Source organism: Ciconia boyciana, chromosome 26 (assembly GCF_034638445.1).
Source record: "Ciconia boyciana chromosome 26, ASM3463844v1, whole genome shotgun sequence".
Lineage (NCBI taxonomy): Eukaryota > Metazoa > Chordata > Aves > Ciconiiformes > Ciconiidae > Ciconia > Ciconia boyciana.
This window is the reverse complement of record NC_132959.1, coordinates 2450120-2471490: the sequence shown is the minus strand read 5'-3', so window position 1 is coordinate 2471490 and position 21371 is coordinate 2450120. Positions and strand designations below refer to the sequence as shown.

Here is a 21371-nt window from a genome sequence, read left to right as displayed (position 1 = left end):
GCAACGTGAGCGTGTGCGTGGGCAGGAACCCAAGTGTGCACCGTGGGCGTGGGGGTGCGTGGGCGTGCAGGGGCCCCTGTGCGCGGGGGGGGTGCGCAGACCCCTCCATACGGGGGGGGGGGTGCCCACGCGTGCCCACGCCGCACCGTCCCCCCCGTCCCCCCCCGGGTCCGCCGCGGGTCACGTGGCGCCGCCGCCAACACCCCCGCGCCCCGCCCTCATCGGTCCCGCCGTGCCATATAAGGGCATGGGGGGCGGGGCGAGCCGCCGTCACCAACCTCCCCGCCTGGGAGAGCTGAGGGAGGGGCGGAGGGGAGCAGCCAATCAGGGTGATGTGGGGCGGGGCGAAGCTGTGAGGCGTGGCCCAGGCTGCGGAGGGGGCAGGGCTCAAAATGGGGGCGTGGTCTTCGGGGAGAGGGGGCGGAGCTTGGGTGGTGCGTCAGTTTAGGAGCGGGATGGGGACGGGGACAGGGACGGGGACAGAGACAGGGATAGGGATGGGGACAGGGTGTCCATGGCCACATCCCCAGGGAGAGGGGACAGGGATGGGGACAGGGACAGGAACGGGGACGGGGACAGGGACAGGGTGTCCAGGGCCATGTCCCCAGGGAGAGGGGACAGGGATGGGGCAGGGTGTCCATGGCCACGTCCCCAGGGAGAGGGGACAGGGATGGGGACAGGGACAGGGATGGGGATGGGGACAGGGACAGGGTGTCCAGGGCCATGTCCCCAGGGAGAGGGGACAGGGACAGGGACAGGGATGGGGACAGGGTGTCCATGGCCACATCCCCAGGGAGAGGGGACAGGGATGGGGACAGGGACAGGGACGGGGACGGGGACAGGGTGTCCAGGGCCACGTCCCCAGGGAGAGGGGACAAGGATGGGGACAGGGATGGGGTTGGGTGGTCCCAGGGCCACGTCCCCAGGGAGAGCCAGGTGGACAGTCCCCAGGAGGCAGAAGGGACAGGGATGGGGACAAGGGACAGGGCTGCAGAAGGGGACAGGGACAGTCCCACGGTGGGAGTGGGCTGGGGACGGGGACAGGGCTGGGGACGGGGACAGGGTGTCCGGGGCCATGTCCCCAGGGAGAGGGGACACGGCGGGGCCACCCCGGTGGCCTTAACCAAGGGTGGCCACCCAGCGCGTGCGTCCCCAAAGCCCGAGGGGTGACGGGCGCGGTGACAGGGCCACCGCCGCGGCTGCCGGGCCCCGACGCCTTGAAGGAGCCGAGAGAGAAAAATCATCGATTCATTCGCACCCCGAGATCAATTAATTAATTAATCGATCCGCAGCCCAAGGCACGCCAGGCCGTCGGGGGGCATTTGTGGGGCCGGGGGGGATTTAGGGGCGAGGGGGCGCATTTATGGGGTTGGGGGGTATTTATGGGGCCGGGGGGATTTAGGGGCTGGGGGGAATTAATGGGGTTGAGGGGGTATTAATGGGGCCGGGGGGCATTTATGGGGCTGGGGGGAATGAATGGGGTTTGGGAGGGTATTTATGGGGCCGGGGGGTATTTAGGGGGTGTGGGGGGATTTATGGGGTTGGGGGATTATTTATGGGGCCGGGGGGGTATTTAGGGGGCTGGGGGGGCATTTCTGGGGCGGGGGTATTTGGGGCTGTTCCTCCCGCAGGCGCAGCTCGGGTGTCCCCCGCTCCGGGGGGCGCAGCCCACATTTGGGGGGGGCAGAGGGGCATCAGCGGGACCCCACGAGAGGGGCTGAGCCCCGCTCGTGATGGCCACGGGGGGCAGCGTGGCGGGGGGCGGGTGGGCGATGGTGTGACATCACCCCCACCCGTGTGACATCACCCCCACCCGTGTGACATCCCCACCCGTGTGACATCCCCGCCGGTGTCACCTCCCCACCGGTGACACACCCCATGGGGACACGGGCCTGGCCACCACGTGGTCCAGGTGTCCCACACCCTGGCTGCGACACGGGGCGTGACGCGAGCTGTGACACTGGGTGTGACACAGGAGGTGACACGGGGTGTGACACGGGGCGTGACGCGAGCTGTGACACTGGGTGTGACACAGGAGGTGACACAGGAGGTGACACTGGGTGTGACACTGGGTGTGACACAGGAGGTGACACGGGGCGTGACACAGGAGGTGACACAGGAGGTGACACTGGGTGTGACACTGGGTGTGACACTGGGTGTGACACAGGAGGTGACACGGGGCGTGACACGGGGTGTCCCGCAGCCCGGCACGGAAGTGACGCAGGGCTCGGGGACCTCGCCCCCCCCCCGCAGCGGGAAGGGGCCGCGGGGCATTCTGGGAGCTGTAGTTCTGCCGGGGCCACGTGACGGGGCGGAGCGGGGGCGGGGCCTCCATCTCCCAGCGTGCTCAGCGGCGGAGCGGAGCCGGAGCGGGCCACGGGTGAGGGCGGGGGGCCGGGGTGCCCCCGCATTGCACGGGGAGGGGGCGGTTCGGGGTGCCCCCGCATTGCACGGGGCAGGGGTGGCGGGGATCGGGCCCTTCTCTGCCTGTTCCCCCTCTCCGGTGGGGGGGCGAGGCTGGACAGGGCTCCCGCGCCCCCCAAAGCCAGAGCTCCCCCAGAGCCCCGCGACACCCCGCGCCCCCCTCCCGCCGTCCCCGGTTTGGGGGCTGGTCCTGCGGGGTCCCCCAGCCCACCACCCCTTAACCCCCTGAGCAACCCCTTATCCCCCCTGCTCCCCCTTCACAGCCCTGCTCCCGCAGAGCCCCCAAACTCACCCCCCATGCAACCCCTTGTCCCCCCTCCTGCCACCCGCAAATGGGGTCTGGCCCTGCAGAGCCCCCCAAAATCACCACCCTTAACCCCCCATGGAACACCCTTCTCCCCCCATTCACAGGCCCTGCTCCTACAGAGCCCCCAAATCACCACCCTTAACCCCCCATGGAACCCCACATTCCCCCCATTCACAGGCCCTGCTCCCGCAGAGCCCCCCAGATCACCACCCTTAACCCCCCCATGGAACCCCCTTCTCCCCCCCCATTCACAGGCCCTGCTCCCGCAGAGCCCCCAAATCACCACCCTTAACCCCCCCATGGAACCCCACATTCCCCCCCCCCATTCACAGGCCCTGCTCCCACAGAGCCCCCCAAATCACCACCCTTAACCCCCCATGGAACCCCACATTCCCCCCATTCACAGGCCCTGCTCCCACAGAGCCCCCAAATCACCACCCTTTAACCCCCCCATGGAACCCCACTTCTCCCCCCCATTCACAGGCCCTGCTCCCGCAGAGCCCCCAAATCACCACCCTTAACCCCCCCCCATGGAACCCCCTTCTCCCCCCTTCACAGGCCCTGCTCCCGCAGAGCCCCCAAATCATCACCCTTAACCCCCCATGGACCCCCCCCCCCTCACAGCCCTGCTCAGCAGAGCCCCCAGCCCGCTCTCTCCCTTGCAGCCCCCTCTCTCCGGATGCGGGGTCCCCTCCTGGCGGCCGCCGGCCGGGGCCCGTTGCCCACGGGCGAGGGCCCCCTGGCCCGCGCCATCCGCGCCAAGCTGGCCGCGGCCCTGCCGCCCCCCCCCCCGCAGGTCCTGGACGAAAGCCCCCGCCACGGTGGCCCCCCCGGTGCCGAAACCCATTTCGCGGTGGTGGTGGTGAGCGGACGCTTCGCCGGCCTGGCCCCGCTGCAGCGGCATCGCCTCGTCCACGCCGCCCTCCGCGCCGAGCTCGCCGGACCCCTGCACGCCCTCGCCATCGTCGCCAGGACCCCCCAGCAGTGGGAGAGCGACCCCCGCCTGCCCCCCCGGCCCCCTTGTCTGGGGGGCTCCAAGCAGGAACGCCGCAGGGACGCGGCCGGCGGGGACGGGGGGTCACCGGGGAACCAGTGACGCCACCGCCGTGTCCCCCCCCGCCGCCCCGGTGACGCCGCTCCGGGGATGGATGGAGCCCAGATTTTTTTTTTTTTTTTTTTGGGGGGGGGCAAAAAAATTGGGGTGACCCCCCGCACCCCCGCATCGTCCCCAGCCACCCCGTGGGTCCCACCCTGACCCCATCCTCGGCGCAGCCTCCCCCCCCCCACCCGCTCCCGCCTTGGGGGGGGGGATTTTGGGGGTGTCGCCGTCCCCCCTCCCCCATTTATTTGCATTTTTAAATAGATTCGCCATCCCGCACCCCAAAAAATAAACGCTCCCAAAAAATAAACGGCAGCTGGAGAATCCTTCCGCACTGGGGGGGGGATTTGGGGTCATTTTGGGGTGAATTTTTTGGGGTTTTTTGTGCAGTTTTCCAGTGGTTTGGGGTTTTTTTAGTTTTTTTTTTGTTTTTTTCTTTTTGTTTAATTAATTTACAAACATCTAAAAACTACAGCACGGCACGACTGCGTACGGACAGAACTACGGGGGGGCTCCCCCCGGGACCAGCTACACCGAAGGATGGGGAGGAGGAGGAGGAGGAGGAGGAGATGAAGCACACACCGCTCGATCGCTTAGAGGGGGGGCTGCTCGCGATGCCGGGGGGGTACCCTAAATATTGGGGGGCTGCCCGTGATTTTGGGGGGCTGCCGGGGGCCTCCGGAGCGCTTTTGCATAGACCAACACTTCCCATCCCTCTCTGGGGACCGACCCGGGGGGGGGGGCACGGCCACGGGGCACCCCCCTCCCCCCCGTACCCCGATTTTTTTTTGGGGGGGAGGGTCCCGGCGCTGCAGCCGGGCGCTGCTTTGTGCTTTGCAAACCGCTGGTGGTTTTGTGTTCTGGGCTGGGGGGGGGGGAGAAAGGGGGTGCAGGGAGGAAAAGGGGGTGCAGGGAGCACCCCACGCCCCCCCCCGCACCAGCACCCGTAAGAACGAAAAATCCTTTAAAAACGGGTTAAAAAAAGGAAAAAGTGGCAGTTTGGGGGGCGGAGGCATCCCCAGCTCCACTCCACTGCACCCCAAAACGCAGCTGTGCCCCCCCCACATCGGGGGGGGCAGCCCTGCACCCCCACACCATGCACCCGAGCGGGGAAGCGTCGCAGAGGCCGGCAGCACCCACGGGTGACGCGTGGGGGCACCCGGACGTGGCCGGGCAGCGCTGGGTGCGGGGGGGGGGGGGGCAATGCACCCCGAAATGACACGCAGGGCGGGGGCTGCTGCCCCCCGGGGTGCTGTGCTCAGCAAGGGGCTCTGCACCCCGAAGTGCCGGGCACCCCAGGGTGCTGTGCATGCGGAAGCACCGTGACCCCCCCAAGGGGCTCTGCACCCCGAGGCAGCATGCACCCTAAAATGCCGCACAAACCGAGGCGTCGGGCACCCCGAAGTGTTGGGCACCCCAAGGTGGGCACCCTAAAACGCCGTGCGACCCCGAGGGGTTCTGCAGCAGGAGGGATGGTGCACCCCGACGTGCCGTGCACCCCCAAAGGGATTTGCACCCCAAAGTGCCGTGCGCCCCCAAAGGGTTGTGCACCCCCAAAGGGATTTGCACCCCAATGTGCCATGCACCCCAAAGTGCCGTGCACCCCAAAGGGATTTGCACCCCGAGGCGTTGTGCGTGCCCAGGTGCTCTGCACCCCAAGGGGTCTTGCACCCCAAAAGGCTGTGCCCCCCCCCAAATCGTCCCGGTGGCCCCTTCACCTGCCAACACCGTGCCGCGCCGGACGCTGTCCTTCCCGATGGGGAAACTGAGGCACAGAGCCGCCCCCGCCCCGTCCCTGCCGCAGGGCTGAGGACGGAGCCTTCCTCCTCCTCCTCCTCCTCCTCCTCCTCCCCCCCGGCCCAGCAGGGATGCTGGGGTGGGGGGAGGCACAGGGCCTGTCCCACCCCCTGCGAGGCCGAGGGACCCCCGACCCCCCGCCCGCAGCCCCCAGGAGCGAGCAGCTATTCACAGAGGGGATGACACCGAGAAAAGAAATGGGGGGCTTGGGGAGGGGTGGGGGTTGGGGAGGGGTTTGGGGGGGGGGCAAGTGCAAATGAAAAAGATCCCAAATGCTCCAAGAAGACGTTTCACAGTGTCTAAACGAGACTAATCCCTGGGGGGCAGGGAGGGGAGCTGGGATGTGGGGGTGGCGGCGGCACAGGGAGCGGGGTGGGGGGGGTCGGGGGGTCCCTCTCCCCCCGCTCCCCCCCCCAGGGTCACTCCAGGGCTTGCCCCCGAGTTTCCGGCAGTTTCAAGGCGAGGGAGCTGCCGAGGGCCAGGGCGGCGGAGGCCAAGAGGATGGGCACGGCCTTGGTGATGCCCACGAAGGAGGTGAAGATGCTGATGCCCAGCACGGCCGCCAGCTTGCAGAGGGCGTTGAGGAACCCGAAGGCCGTCGTCCTGCGGGCGCGGGGACAAGGGGGTGACATCGCGGCGGGGACAAGGGGGTGACATCGCGGCGGCCCCACAAAGGGAAGGCTTCGGCCTCGCGTCCCACGGGACGCGGCCGCGGCGCGCGGGCGGCAGGCGGAAACACGCAGCCGGCACCGTGCACCCCACGCTTTGGGAGGCAGAGCCCAAAAGCTTGCACCCAGCACCCCACAACTGGCACCCAGCACCCCATACCTTGCACCCGGCACCCAAAAGCTTGCACCCAGAAGCCGGCACCCCACAACTGGCACCCAGCACCCCACGTCTTGCGACCGGCACCCAAAACCTTGCACCCAGCACCCCAGATCTGGCACCCAGCACCGTGCACCCCATGCTTTGCAGCCAGCACCCAACAAATTGTACCCAGAAGCTGGCACCCCACAATTGGCACCCAGCACCCCACGACTGGCACCCAGCACCCCACGACTTGCAGCTGGCACCCAGCACTCCAAAACTCACCCCTGGCACCCAAAACGCTGCGCCCAGCACCCCAGACCTGGCACCCAGCACCCCATGCCTTGCACCCGGCACCCAAAACCTTGCACCCAGAAGCTGGCACCCCACAACTGGCACCCAGCACCCCACGTCTTGCGACCGGCACCCAAAACCTTGCACCCAGCACCCCACAACTGGCACCCAGCACCGTGCACCCCATGCTTTGCAGCCAGCACCCAACAAATTGTACCCAGAAGCTGGCACCCCACAATTGGCACCCAGCACCCCACAACTTGCAGCTGGCACCCAGCACTCCAAAACTCACCCCTGGCACCCAAAATGTTGCACCCAGCACCCCAGACCTGGCACCCAGCACCCTGCACCCAGCACCCCATGCCTTGCACCCAGCACCCTGCATCTTGAAACCAGCACCCAAAACCTTGCATCTAGTACGCCACGCCTTGCCCCTAGCACCCAAAACCTCACTCCCAGGACCCACATCTGGCACCCAGCACCCAAAACCTTACACCTGGCACCCGACACCTTGCAACCAGCACTCAACACCCTGCACCCACCATCCAAAACCTCACTCCCAGCACTCCACATCTGAAACCCAGCACCCAAAACCTCCCAACTGGCACCCAAAACCTTGCAACTGCACCCCGCACCTTGCACCCAGCACCCAAAACCTCCCAGCTGGCACCCCACATCTGGCACCCAGCATCTGAAACCTCACCCCCAGCACTCCACCTCTGGCACCCAGCACCCAAAACCTTGCACCCAGCACCCCAGATCTGGCACCCAGCACCATGCACCCCACGCTTTGTGAGCCAGCACCCAAAACCTTGCACCCAGAAGCTGGCACCCCACGACTGGCACCCAGCACCCAAGACCTCACACCTGGCACCCAAAACTTTGCGCCTGGTACTGCACATCTGGCACCCAGCACCCCACACCTTGCACCCAGCATCCAAAACCTTGCACCCAGCACCCCAGATCTGGCACCCAGCACCATGCACCCCACGCTTTGTGAGCCAGCACCCAAAACCTTGCACCCAGAAGCTGGCACCCCACGACTGGCACCCAGCACCCAAGACCTCACACCTGGCACCCAAAACCTTGCGCCTGGTACTGCACATCTGGCACCCAGCACCCAAAACCTCGTCCCCCCAGCACCCCACACCTCACCCTCAGCACCCAACACCTCACCACCCCGCAGGGTGCCGGCCGTGGGGCCACCCGCACCTCTTGTCGGAGGGGTAGAGCTCCACGGTGAGCACGTCGAGGGCGTTCCAGGAGGCGATGCTGACGCCGCCGAAGAGGCAGAGCAGCGCGATCATGGCCGACTCGCTGTTGCCGAAGGAGAGGAAGAAGCAGCTGACGCAGGACATGACGCTGGAGCCGGCTGCGGTGGGACACGGGGACGCGTCAGGGCGGGGAGAGGGGACGAGCGTCCTCCCCGCCCGCCGCGTCGGTGGGGGGAAACTGAGGCAGGAGATCACAGACTCATAGAACAGTTTGGGTGGGGAGGGACCTTCAAAGGCCACCTCGTCCACCCCCCGCCATGACAGGGCCATCTTCCACCAGGTCAGGTTGCCCAGAGCCCCGTCCAACCTGGCCTTGAACGTTTCCAGGGACGGGGCATCCCCCACCTCTCCGGGCAACCTGGGCCAGCGTCTCACCAGCCTCAGCGTAAAAAAAAAAAAAAAAAAGTCATCTTTAAATGCGCACCCAGCATGCGGAGGCGGCCGATCTTGTCCATGAGGAGGGCCGAGACGATGTTCCCGGGGAGGACGGCCAAGGTGCCCAAGAAGCTGACGAAGTAAATCATGTAGGCGTTGTTGTCGTCGCTGAAGTCCAGCTGGCAGCCCTCCTTGTTGTGCAGGAAGGTGCTGTTCACCACCCGGCTGTTGATGAACTTGTACTCGAAGAGATCTGTCGGGACGGAGAAGGGGTTTGGTGGGGTCACCTCCACCTCCGTGGCCCCCTCGGGGACCATCCTGACCCCCCTCCTAACCTGTGTTGTAGAAGACGGTGGAGATGAAGGTGCAGTTCTTGAAGAAGGTGTTGCTGGAGGTGATGTCCTCGAAGTAGCACTCCTCGAAGAGCGAGTCCTCGAACGTCACCGACTTCATCTTCAGACCGATGAACCTGGGGGGGTTGGATGGGGGGGGGGAAGAGCCCAGCTCATCACCTCCACTCACGCAACGAGCGGGCCCGGCCTCAGCAGCGCCCCGGGACGCACTTGTCGTTGAAGTACTCCCCGCCCTGGTGGATCTGGTTCTCCAGGGTGAAGTTGAAGGTGAAGTGCCGGACCTTCTCGTGGGTGAAGACCTTGGTGCGCGAGGCGTACTCGATGTTCTGCAGGTGCTTTATCATGTCCGGGAACCAGACCGTCAGCCCGTAGTAGCTGCGGGGAGAGAGGGGCTGAGCCCGCGCACCGCGATGCCCGTCCCGTCCCAGCGCTGCCCGTCCCGCCCCCAGTTCCGTCCCAGTGCTGCCCATCCCGTCCCAGTGCTGCCCGTCCCATCCCCAGTCCCGTCCCAGTGCTGCCCATTCTGCTGCTCGTCCCCATCCCAGTGCTGCCCATCCCATCCCAGCCCCATCCCAGTGCTGCCTGGCTCCATCCCAGTCCCATCCCAGTGCTGCCAGCCCCATCCCAGCCCCATCCCAGTGCTGCCTGTCACATCCCAGTGCTGCCAGCCCCATCCCAGTTCCATCCCAGTGCTGCCCATCCCATCCCAGTGCTGCCAGCCCCATCCCAGTTCCATCCCAGTGCTGCCCATCCCATCCCAGTGCTTCCAGTCACATCCCAGCCCCATCCCAGTGCTGCCCATCCCATCCCATTTCCATCCCAGTGCTGCCCGTCCCACCCCAGCCCCATCCCAGTGCTTCCAGCCCCATCCCAGTTCCATCCCAGTGCTGCCCATCCCATCCCAGTGCTTCCAGTCACATCCCAGTTCCATCCCAGTGCTGCCCACCCCATCCTAGTGCTGCCAGCCCCATCCCAGTTCCATCCCAGTGCTGCCCATCGCATCCCAGTGCTTCCAGTCACATTCCAGTCCCATCCCAGTGCTGCCCATCCCATCCCAGTTCCATCCCAGTGCTGCCAGTCACATCCTGGTGCTGCCAGCCCCATCCCAGCCAGGCCCCGGCCGTGCCGCAGGGTGACAGCACCCCGGGGTGCCCCCCCCCCCCGGGGCTGACCCCCGCGTCCCACCCAGCCCCACCTGAAGGACATGGTGAACCACACGGCCATCATCATCAGCGTCACCCGGCGGTACTCGGGCGCGAAGCACTGCTGGAAGTTGCTCCAGACCTACGGGGGGGGACGGGGGACGCGAGAGGTGACGAGGGGACCCCGCGGGGCGGCGGGACCCCCCGGGGCGGCAGGACCCCCCCGGCCCCACCTGCTGCGAGAGGTTGAGGAATCGGACGAGCCAGCGCCGGTACCAGGTGCCGGTGTCCGACTGGATCTCGATGAGTTCGTCCTCCCGCTTGATGGTCTTGATGTGGGTGACCTGCGGGGTACGGGGTGGGGGGGGACACAGTCTGGGGACACTGGGAAGCGCCGGCCTCGGCCAAGGCTCCCAGCTGAGACCCGTCCCCACCTCGTGCCTCAGTTTCCCCGCCTGGTAAAGCAGGGCTGACCCCCTCCGGGCGGTGCTTTTCCCCCGGAGGTGGGAATTTGCAGCCCCCCTACTCCTCAAGGAGCCCACCCCCGGGCTGCTGGGTGCCCAGAGGCTCGGCCCCGGGGTGGGGGGACCTTACCGAGAAGACCCTTTCAGGGTGGCCCTTGGCCCTCATGTTGGTGTCGTGGACCTGCTTCAGCACCATCCAGGCCTCGTCGTGCTTGCCGTTCTGTGAGGCAGAGCCTGGGCTCACCCCGGGACCGATCCTGCCCCCGTCCCACCGCCCGCTCAGGGGTCCCTGCCTGGGTCCCCCCATCTCTGCCACCACCTCAGGGTCCCTGCTTGGGTCCCACCACCCCCTTGGGGGTCCCTGCCTGGGTCCCCCCCTCTCCGCCATCTGCTCAGGGTCCCTGCTTGGGTCCCACCACCCCCTTGGGGGTCCCTGCCTGGGTCCCCCCATCTCTGCCACCACCTCGGGGTCCCTGCTTGGGTCCCACCACCCACTTGGGGGTCCCTGCCTGGGTGCCCCCATCTCCATCACCCACTTGGGGTCACCGCCCAGGTCCCCCCCATCTCTACCACTGGCTCAGGATCCCTGGCCTGGGTCCCACCACCCACTTGGGGGTCCCTGTCTGGGTCCCCCCCTCTCCGCCATCTGCTCAGGGTCCCTGCTTGGGTCCCACCACCCCCTTGGGGGTCCCTGCCTGGGTCCCCCCATCTCTGCCACCACCTCGGGGTCCCTGCCTGGGTCCCCCCATCTCTGCCACCACCTCGGGGTCCTTGCCCAGCTCTCCACCACCCCACCACCCGCTCGGGGGTCCCTGCTTGCACCCCCATCCCCACCAGCCCTGCCTCCCCCCAGGTCCGCTCACCTCCAGGAAGAAGCGGGGGCTCTCGGGCATGGTGGTGAGCGCCCCGATGGCGAAGACCGAGGGGAAGGCGCAGACCAGGACGAAGACCCTCCAGCTGTGGAACTGGTACGCCGAGCCCATCTGGAAGCTCCAGCCTACGGAGACGGGACGGGACACGGCCGGTAGCGCTGAGCCCCACCACCAAACTCGCCGCGTGGCAAGGGACGCTCTGGCACTGGGGGGGCTCTTACCGTAGTGGGGGATGATGGCCCAAGCCATGGCGGAGGCGTAGATGCCCCCGATCATCCAGAACATGCAGAGCCAGCTCAGGTGCTCCCCGCGCTTCTCCTGCGCCAGGAACTCCGAGAAGTAGGAGAAGACGATGGGGATGGAGCCGCCGATGCTGGGGGACGGAGGGCAGGACGGCGTCACCGCCCGCCCCGGCATCCCCACCGCCGCGGAAAACGAGGGGTTCCAGCACGGTGAGGGAGCGGGAGGGAGCTCAGCCCCCCCAACATGGGGGGCCTGGATGCCTGGGTCCCCTACACAGCGCCGTGCCCCCCTTACCCCACGCCCGAGAGGAGACGGCAGAAGAGGAAGGTGCCGTAGCCTTGGACGAAGGAGGAGAAGAAGGCGAAGACGCTGTTGACGGAGAGGGAGATGAGGAGGCACTGCCTTCGGCCCAGGCGGTCGGCCAGCCCGCCCCACAGGAAGGCGCCCACCATCATGCCCAGGTACACGATGAGCCCTGGGGGGGGGGACACGGTGACGTCAGTCCTGGGGGACCCAGGGACCCTGGGTTGTCCCCCCTGCTCTGCTCGGGGACCACGGGCCGGGGGGGGGGGGCAGGCAGAGATGCCCCCAGCCCCTGGGACGATGCGGGGAGGGGGGGGCTCAGGCTGCAGCGGGCACCAGGGAGAAGGGGGGAGCACGCCGCAGTGCGGCCAACGCAGCTGCCCGCAGCCCCCCCAAACCCGCGCTCGGCGTCCCCTTATCGGCCCCGGGCAGGAGGGAGGGGGGGGCTCTGCCTCAGCCCCCCGCCGCCGTGCCCGGCTGCAGCGGGGAGATAAGCCGGGGGCTGCGGGGCCGGGGGGGCCGGGAGTCACGGCCTGACTGCGCAGCGGCTTCACCCCCCCGGCCCCCCTTCTCCCCATTGCTCAGATGGGGACCAGTGTGGGACTGGGAGGAGGAGGACGGTGGGAGCCCTATGCCCAGGGGGGGTTCCCATCGCCACCCCCGTGTCCCTCCTTGTCCCCACATCTCCTCCTGGCCCCCCACATCTCACCCTGCATCTCCATGCCCCCCCATGTCCTCGTGGCCCCCCCGTACCTTCTTGTGTCCCTCCCGCATCTCGTGGTGTCCCCCCACAGCCCACATCCCCCGTACCCCCCGGATGGTGCCCTGTGCGTCCTCCCACATCGCCCGTGTCCCCTGTGTCCCCCTGTACCCCCACATCTCCTTGTGTCCCTCCACGTCTGTCACCCATATGTGTCCCTCTGCAGCCCCACATCTCCTGTGTCCCCCACATCTCCTGTGCCCCCCTCCTCCCCCTGTGCCTCTCTGATCCCCACATGTCCCCATGCCTCCCGGCATCCCCGTGTCCCCCATGTCCTCTCACATCCCCATAGCTCCCAGGGTCCCCTCTGTCCCTCCACCTCCCTCTGCCTTCTCGTGTTCCCCCATGTCCACATCTGCTCATGTCACCCCACATCTCCCTGTGTCCCCCTGTCCCTCCTGTGTCCCCCCTATCCCATGTGTCCCCCATATCCCCATCCACTCATGTTCCTCATACTCGTGTCCCTCCACATCCTTCCATATCCCCCTCTGCCCGTGTCCTCCCATGTCCCCCACACCCACCGTGTCCCCCATCTGCTCATGTGTCCCCACATCCCATGGCCCTCCATGTCCCCAGCTGCTCGTGTGCCCCCCATATCCCCCATGTCCTTCCATGTCCCCATCCGCTCGTCTCTCCCCACATCTCCCTGTGTCCTCCTGTCCCTCACGTCCCCCGTATCCCATTTGTCCCTCCACGTCTCCCTCGGCTTCCGTCCCCCAAGCCTCCATCTCTCTCCACATCCACCAGCACCCCTCCACGTCCCCCACGTCCCCCTGTCCCTCATGCCCCCATATCCCACGAGTCCCTCCGTATCCCTCCCCCTGCCGCCGTCCCCCGTCCCCTCCTCACCCAGCATGCCCTTGTTGGAGTCAGAGAGGCACATGTCCTTCTCGGCGCTGGGCAGGACGAAGCCCACCACGAAGACCTCCACGCCGTCGGCCATGAGGGCCAGTCCCAGGACGAAGTAGAGGGTCCACTGGAAGCGGCCGTGGCCACACTCCTGCAGGATGAGCTCGTACTGCTGCGCCAGCTCCTCCTTGTCCTTCCGCCGCTGTCCCTCGCTGTCATCGAAGGCGCCGACGGCCGCCTCGGCCCCCAGCCGCTCCCCGGTTTTCAGCGAGTCGTGCCGGGGGATGCCCTGGTATTCGCCCTCGTAGATCTCGTCCTCCTCATCGTGACCCTCAGTGGCATCGCTGGAAGCCCCCTCCTCTTCGTTGGCCCCCTCGCCCCCCCGGTAGTAGCCGTCCTGGGGCGGGTAGTCTTCATCATCCTCCTCTTCCTCGAAGCGGGAGTAGGAGCGCTTGGTGTACTCGTCCTGCATGCGGTCCATGCCCTTGCTCACCTTCTTGGCCGCGTGTTTCTTCACCTCCTTGGCGATGTCCTTGGCGCCCCGGATGAACGCCGTCCGGTCTCGGAAGCTCTCATCCATGGTGCCGATGGGATCGGCCGGGACACCGGGATGGGGAGGGGGTTCTCTGCGTCGGGGGCTGCGCCCTCACACCCGGGGACCACGGTGGGACGCGGGGAGACGGGCGACGGCGCTACCCATCCGTGTGACAGCGGCTGGGAGGGGATGCGGGGGGACCCCAGACGCTGGCCCGCACCTGAGGAGCCCAGACACAAGCAGGGGCCGTTTTAGGATGGGAACAGCCCCGCACCCCGCCTCACCCCGGGGTTTGCTCCGCTCTGAGCTCCCCCCGCCAGCACCCACAGCAATTTTTCCCCATCTCAGATGGAAACGGGAGGATTTGGGGCACCCCCGCCCCACAGCGAGGTGGCAGGGAGGCTCAGCCCAGGGCAGGCACCCGGGGACAGCGAGCCCAGCTCGGGGACGGGCACCTGCAGCGGGGTGGGGACAGCTCTGGGGGACACCGGGTCGGTGCCAGCCCTCCCATGCCCAGCTGCCCTCTCCCCTCGCTTGGAGGATGGAAGCTCTCACAGGCACCCACATTTCAGCAGGATTTAGACGCCCATTGACCTGAGGGTGGGATCCAAGGTGGATTCTCCAGTGTCTAATGACGAGGCTGAGCACAAGCTACGGCCCTTGCTGGCCTCCCTCTGACTCTTTTCCCCGGCTGCCTGTTGGAACCAAACCCCACCGGCACTTCCTAAATCCATAAATCGGCGGGAGAAGGGAGCGCAGCACCCGCCGGTTCCATACGCTGAGAGGGAGGACGGATCCGCAGGGACGAACAAGAGCTGAAAGGCGAGGGGGCTGGCCCACGTCTCCCCCGCCATGGCAAGGCCACCTGCCCCAACCACCCACCCACCCAGGGACCCCAGTGTCTCTTGGGGACAGGGGGTGCGAGCCCGGGGCTCTGCAGGGCCGCAACGCCCCCAGCTTGGCCCCACGGCAGGGATCCCAGTGGTGAGGGATCCCAGCAGGGAGCAGGAGGGTCCCACAGACCCTCCACCCCCTCCCCCCGGCAGGCCAGGGCCCCCCAGGCCATGGGGACCCCCCTGTCCCCACCGATGCCCCCCACCAGCCCACCCAGCCCATTGAGGGAAAAGGCCTCGCCATCGCCTCAATGGGGCTGGGAAGGTGTGGCCGAGCCAAGGACCAATGAGCTCCAGGGGGTGTGGCCACCCCACAGCCATCAATGGGGCTGTGGAGGCCTGGCTCAGCTGTTCAGCCAATGAGCTTCAGGGGGTGTGGCCACGCAGCTGCATTCCCCGCCCCCAGCTCAGGGCTCCCTTGGGCAGAGCAGGGTCACAGCGCTGGGGTCAGAGCCTGGGGACGGGGACCCTGGGGACCCCGGGGACCCCACCGGGGTGGCTCAGCTGACCCCAGCAGGGCCCACGGTGACCCCAAGGGTGGTGGCTCCCCAGTGACAGAGCGGGCCAGGGGACAGCCCTGCCCCTCGCCGGCGGGAGGGGGACCCAGCACAGCACCCCTGCGCCGGGCTGCAGTCCGGACCTGGCCTTTCCGCGCCCGTCCCCACAAGGGACAGAGGACAAGGGAGCTGGGGGGACAGCAGGGACATCTCTGCTCCCCAGTCCGTCCACCCAGGATTGCAAGTCACCCCCAAAAAGTAGGCCAGCAGCAGGCTTGGACCGGACCCCCCTGTTTCCTCGGGGACCCGCGGGATGGAGCAGCACCGGCACCGGAGGGATGGCGAGGGGACCAGCCCCCCAAGGGCACAGGAGTCCCCAAAACCTTCCAGGGCAGCCCCAGCACTGCGTGGGGGTGCCCCGGGTCAGGGGGCTCACGGAGGCAGGTTTGGGACAGGGGTCCCTCAGAGGGGTCCCGGGCCGGCTGACGGTGACCTGGCCGCGTCCCCTGCTCCGACCCAGCTGCCCGAGGCTGGCCGCGGTGGCAGAGCGGGGGCTCTGGGGACCACGTGTGCTGGGCCACGCTCCCCAGGGAGGCTTCCAGAAGGGCTTTGGCTGCGGGTTGTGTTTGGCGAGAGACGTTGGCATCGGCAGAAGCCGAACCGGCCACCGGGGGCAGAGCCAGTGGGCACTGGGGCCACCCTCGGCACCCCCAGGGTCTGGCCTTTGGGGAGGAGAGGGGACACCCGGCTACACCCCAGAGGCTCTAATCTGCAGGTGGCATCTCCCTGTCCCCACGCATCCTGCACCCCCCTTTCCCAGCCCAGCGTCCCCCCCGCCGCAGGCCAAGGGCAGGCAGCGTCCCCCCCCGAGCCTCACAGAGCCCAGCGCAGCTCGTGACAGGGACAGACCCACAGACCCCCAGCCCGGGCAGCGGGCACAGGCGCTGCTGACCCAGCCGCGGGGGCTGGCGTGACCCCCCCAAAAGGCTATTTTTATCTATTTTTATCTCCGGCAGCGGCCAGGCGCGGACGGCGAGGCAGGAGTTGAGCCGCAGGGAGGGAGACGCAGCCAGCACCGCGTACCCCCTCCCCGAGCGAGGGGACAGGGCACGGTGGGGAAGCTAAAATTAGCCCTTCCGAAAAAGCCGGGGCCGTCGGCAGTGCTCCCCCCGGGGCGGGAGCCCACGCCGGCTCTGCGCAGCCGGCAGGGACCGGGGGACGGTGCTGCGGCACAGCACGGCCCCCCCAATTTCCGAATGAAGCCGGGCAGGTGCTTTTAAGCAGCGTAAAAATCGCAATACAACCCACTGCCCTCTCCTTCCCGGCCGGCCGGGAGCAAGCCCAGCCCCGTGCCCACCCAGGGGAGCCCCCGGTCCCCTCCTCGGATTAAACCCACTGGCACCCGAGGGCCCTGGAAGGAGCCGATTCACGGCCAAGGTCATTTTGCTCCAGCCGGGCTGGTGGCTCCCTGCAGCGCTTTCCCGATGCGGCCGTGCCGCCAGACGCCGTTATACGGACCGTGACGTACGGGGAACCAGCAAAAGGAAGAGGGGAGCAGAGAGAGGCCAACCACCTGCTGGGGAAGAGGACGGGCCGGGGAGCAAGGTCACAGCTCGGCTCCGTGACGGAGAGGCTGCTCCGCACGAGCCGGGGAGCCTCGCGTGGCCGAGCCAACGCCGCGCGTCGGCGACAGATGCTTTTGAGATCAGGGGTTTGATTTCACAAGGAAGCCAGAAATCACACAGAATGTAGCCACCCTATATGCAAGAGCCGGGGGGAGGAGGGGGGTGTCCCAAAAATGCTCTTCTGGTTGCAAAAACACGCCGCTGGCCCTGCCAGCCCCGTCCTGGCGTTAGCCGGAGCAGTCACTGCCAGCCCTAGACAAGGTTATCCGGCCCCGGACCCGTTTCCTCCTGCCATGCGTCCGACCGGAGCCAGCGCCTGATGCGGTCCTGCCTCGCCGCACACCCCGAATCCCCCCGGGAGGTCCCACGTTAGGGGTCACTTGGGTCCGTCCCCCCCCGCCGCAGCCCCCAGCCTTTTTGCATTATGGCAAGAACATGGCGACAAGGGAGAAGAGTTTTAAATCGTCTGTGTCCAAGGTCATCTTCCCACACCCCCCCCTTGCCACCCCGGAGAGCTGCGGCACTCCCCCTCCCCAAAACCTGCCGGTACCACCACGATAAATATCCATCCCTGCGACGAAATCCCAGTCCCCATCAGCAGAGATTCCCCGGCTGTACGACGGCGCGGGAGGGATGACAAGAGGCTGTTAAACACGCACATAAAAAGACAGAGCAAGGCTAGAGGCAAGGTTTTCCAGGACAAAATGGCCACACCAAGTGGAAAGGAGAAGCCGAACCCCTAATCCATCAGACGGCGGCTGCGAGGATGCTAATTAAAAGCAGCGGGGAGAGGAAGGGGATCTGCCTTAGAAAAGGCATTTCTTTCTCTCCTTACCTGTCTCGGCCCTCGCTCCGCTCCGCTCCAGCCCTCCTTTCGGCGTCTGCCTCCTGCGCTGCGAGGAAGGATGCTCCGGCAGGGATACGGCGAGAAAATAGCTCACGGGTACCAGACCCAGCGTTAACGCCGCAGCCTCCGACACACACGCTGAGCGCTGGGAGAGTCCATTGCAACAGCCTGGGGAAGGGAGGTGGCGGGGAGGGCTGTGCTGCAGCAAACGAGGAGCTGGGAGGGGGGGGGACACCGGCAGGAGGACGGGGGGCTCGCCCCTCGCCTTTGCTTATCAGCGAAGCCAAAGGGAGGGCGATGCCTCCCCCGGGCTGCCCACGCTTGCGGGGAGCTCCCTCGGGAGCGGGGTTCCCGTGCGGGAGCTGTCGGGTCGAAGCTGCTCCGGCGACTGCGGAGGCGACCGTGGCTAATGGGGGGCAGGAGCTTCCAACCCCCCCCCCCCCCCCGAGTCCCCTCCCTGGGGATTTGCGGCAGCGTAAAGGCGAAGCCGTGAGGATTTGGCTGCGCTCAGACCCTCTATGGCAACCTCTCCTCCTGCCGCCCACCGCAGCCGCAGGCAGGCAGCGCGGCGGATGGAAACGCAGCCTGGCAAATCTGAGTCACGGCCTCCTCGGGGGTGAATTTTGATTTCTTTGGATCAAATCGTCTCCGCCTGGGCCGGCCAAACCCGGTCCCTCCGTTGTGACAGGGCACAAACGCCTCTGACATCTTTTTTGGGGGGGGAATGCGAGGAAGAACGCGGTTATTGCGGGGAGGCAAAAACCCAAACGGACCCCGATTTGCCCCGGGTCGCTCACCACTGACGGGAAATTGGCTCCCTCCCGGGGGACGTGGGGCAGAGCGCTCCCGGTACCCGCGCTGCTCCGGCCGGGGCTGGGTTCGGAGCGGGGGGGTCCCCACGCTGAGCAGGGCTAGGAGCAATGAGTTGAGCCGGTCTCAGCTTCTAGGGCATTAAGCCCCAAAACCACCGCGATCCATCGGCAGAGCCGGGTACGGGGCCGGGCTTCCCGTGCCCCGGTTGTGCTGAGCTCGCAGCAGCTTGGGAATGAACCAGACCCCAGCGGGAGACCATCCTTTAACGAGAGGAGGAAGAGGAAAGCGTGCTCGAGGCCGAAATAAACACAGCGAGGGTAGGAACGAGCACCCGGACTGACACGTTAACAGCCACGCAGCGGGGCTTCAGCTCAGACTGGGCAAACGGGGTCGGGGACCAGTCCACACCAGCGGTACCAGCACGAGGAAGGATTTAGGAAACTGGAAGCTGAGAAATAATTGAGATCCTGTTGGAAATAACCCCAAAAGGGGAACGTAGCTGAGCTACCGGGGTCTTTAACCCAGCTGAAGGAGGCTGGGCTGCGGGAGGCCGAGGACGTCAGCTGGAAAGCTGACCCTGCCTCCCCGCTGCGGGGGTGGCTGCACCCCGGGCTGGGCGCCCGCTCCGACAGCTTCGCATCCGGGCTGCGGGGCTCTCCGGGAGATGCGCTCATCACGCGCCGAACGAGCCCCAGCACGGAGCCTCACTGGCCTGGGAGGGACCGGTGAGCGCCGCTTCCTCGGGGCCGCCGAGTCCCATCGAGCTATGACTCATGTGCCACATTGTCACCGGCAAATCTCCATGTCCCCCTTCCCTTCTGTCTCCGTGTCCGAGCATCCGTGAGCTCGCACTCAGCCCTAAGGCTTCAACGCATATAACCGCAGTAAAATGCATCGCAGCAGGGACAGAGGAACGGCTCTTTCCTGTCCTGAGGAGCTTGGATCACGTCACATTTTCCAGGGCCTAAAAACCAGGCGCGATGGGATAAAACCAGGCACGGGTCCATCCATGGCAGGGTGAAGAGCACAGAAATGCCACCCTGGAGCTCGCCGGCTACATACGGGAGGCACCGGGACACTGGAGATCTCAAAGCATTGAGATCTCAAAGCCTTGGACGCTCGAGATCTCAAAGCATCTCAGATCTCAGCATCACGGTCATTGCAAGCTGCAGACAAGCACACGTCCCTCCCCTACCTAAATCTACCCATTCCAGTAGTCCAAGCTGGACTCTCCCCAAATTTCTGACTGCAAACGATCGGGAGGGGGTTACTGATCTTGTCACTCCCTCCCCAGCCAGTCTGGACCACGGGTACTCCCCACCCTGACAGCCCACGGAAGGGAGGAGGCATCTATTCTCGTTTTGCTGTTAAAAAGAAGTTGGTCCCTCCCCGCACACACATATCCAGAGGCCATCGGGAGTCTGAACCAGACAGGCTAAGGTTGCCGTGAAATTAAATCCAAAGCCGTACAGCAAATGGCACCAAATTACAGGCTACGACGACTATCCCGGGGCGGGAGCTCCTGCGGAGACAGGAGCGTTTTGCCTTTGGAAAAAAGCATCCGGGGAGCAGCCGGAATTGGGGAAGCGGATAAAGATGTTGCTGAGCCCAGCCTCGGCGCAGATTAAGATGTTGGGATGGAGGAAGCAGCGAGTTCCCACTTCTACGTCTCACCACGAGCTCCGGGCTCACGCAGGGGCTCCGACACCGTCCGGGGCAGGAGAAGGGTTTGTGATCTCAGCCTCTCGGCGCAAACACCTTCGGCAGCACTTTAATCCGACCTGCCGGGACATGGTGGACCTCTCCATCACCTCCGTCACAGCTCGGAGGGCTGCACGCTTCCCACCTGGCAGGAGTTCGGACACGTGAGCTAACAAGGTCACCCAGCCGGAGTCGCAGCGAGTCCGCAGAGACCAAGACATCTCGCTTCTGGCATGCGTTTAGACCCGATCAATGGATGGCAATTTGCCTCCCCTTGGCGTAATTATTTCCACTCCAGGAATGCTTTTAATTGCTGTAGCCATCATGGATTTTTCATGGGACTGTTTGACTTTGGTCAAACCTTGGCATCAAAATCTTCTGTCATCTGCTCTCCAGCCCAGCATTAAGACCGACGCCGTGCATACGGTTAAGGCATCCCTCTGGTGCTCCCAAAACCAGAGTCCAGCTCAGCCCTCTCCAGCTGGCTCCCCGTCCGTCACAAATTAAACCCCACAGCACCGTTGCTGCTTTGAGATTTGTTCAGCTTCAGAGGTGCTTTTCTCTGCTGCGTTAAGTCCTTCCCTACACCCCTCGCCTGCAGCAGGGCATTTAAGCACCTACCTCGTCCCCAGCTAATGAAAGGCGAGAGCATCACCGCCTTGAACCGCATCCAGGCGCACACAAACACTCGATGATCTTAAAGGTCTTTTCCAACCTCTACGATTCTGTGACTCCAATACGCAGACGACCGCAGCAGAGAAAGGCAAACTACAACCCCATGCACGGGAAGATTAGCACAAACATTAGGTATGTTTTAAAACGCACTCACCAGGCATCTCTCAAGAAAAACACCTACAGCCCAGCTGCTGTCTGCTGAGGAGCAGCCAGCAGAGCCCCTCGCAGCTTCCGGCCTCTTAACCAGCAAGGATTTACTGCTAATTTACACCTGAGCCCAGTTTTCTCCTCCCGTTTCAGCTCTGCTCCTTAAAGCAGCAGCTGTGAAGCCACTTCTCATTTCCCTCCTAGTACAGGTGGAGGAACCGGAGCCAAACAGTGCCATGACTTCACCCCATCACTTCATCCACCAGCCACAGCCG

The 21371-nt window shown here is 65.8% G+C and overlaps 2 protein-coding genes across 2 annotated transcripts; one reads left to right on the top strand and one right to left on the bottom strand.

The window, feature by feature from the left end:
• The first annotated feature begins 3361 nt into the window (after positions 1–3361).
• On the top strand, positions 3362–4140 carry BOLA1 (bolA family member 1). Its single transcript, XM_072846820.1, has one exon. The coding sequence runs from the start codon at positions 3411–3413 to the stop codon at positions 3825–3827; it is 417 nt and encodes a 138-aa protein (XP_072702921.1). The 5' UTR covers positions 3362–3410; the 3' UTR covers positions 3828–4140.
• A 1744-nt stretch (positions 4141–5884) lies between these two features.
• Positions 5885–14098, bottom strand: SV2A (synaptic vesicle glycoprotein 2A). Its single transcript, XM_072846818.1, has 12 exons — positions 13364–14098; positions 11746–11926; positions 11430–11581; positions 11200–11333; positions 10467–10556; positions 10106–10216; positions 9926–10014; positions 8941–9105; positions 8713–8846; positions 8427–8630; positions 7941–8100; positions 5885–6230 (listed from the first exon to the last, which is right to left on the bottom strand). The coding sequence occupies exons 1-12, from the start codon at positions 13941–13943 to the stop codon at positions 6047–6049; spliced, it is 2184 nt and encodes a 727-aa protein (XP_072702919.1). The 5' UTR covers positions 13944–14098; the 3' UTR covers positions 5885–6046.
• Positions 14099–21371: the final 7273 nt, after the last annotated feature.

Coding starts and splice junctions, on each gene's coding strand:
- SV2A (XM_072846818.1), bottom strand. CDS start 13,943: ATGGATGAGAGCTTCCGAGACCGGACGGCGTTCATCCGGGGCGCCAAG. Junction 8,847..8,940: donor GGGGAGTACTTCAACGACAA/GTGCGTCCCGGG, acceptor CAACCCCCCCAG/GTTCATCGGTCTGAAGATGA. Junction 8,631..8,712: donor CACCGTCTTCTACAACACAG/GTTAGGAGGGGG, acceptor CCGTCCCGACAG/ATCTCTTCGAGTACAAGTTC.
- BOLA1 (XM_072846820.1), top strand. CDS start 3,411: ATGCGGGGTCCCCTCCTGGCGGCCGCCGGCCGGGGCCCGTTGCCCACG.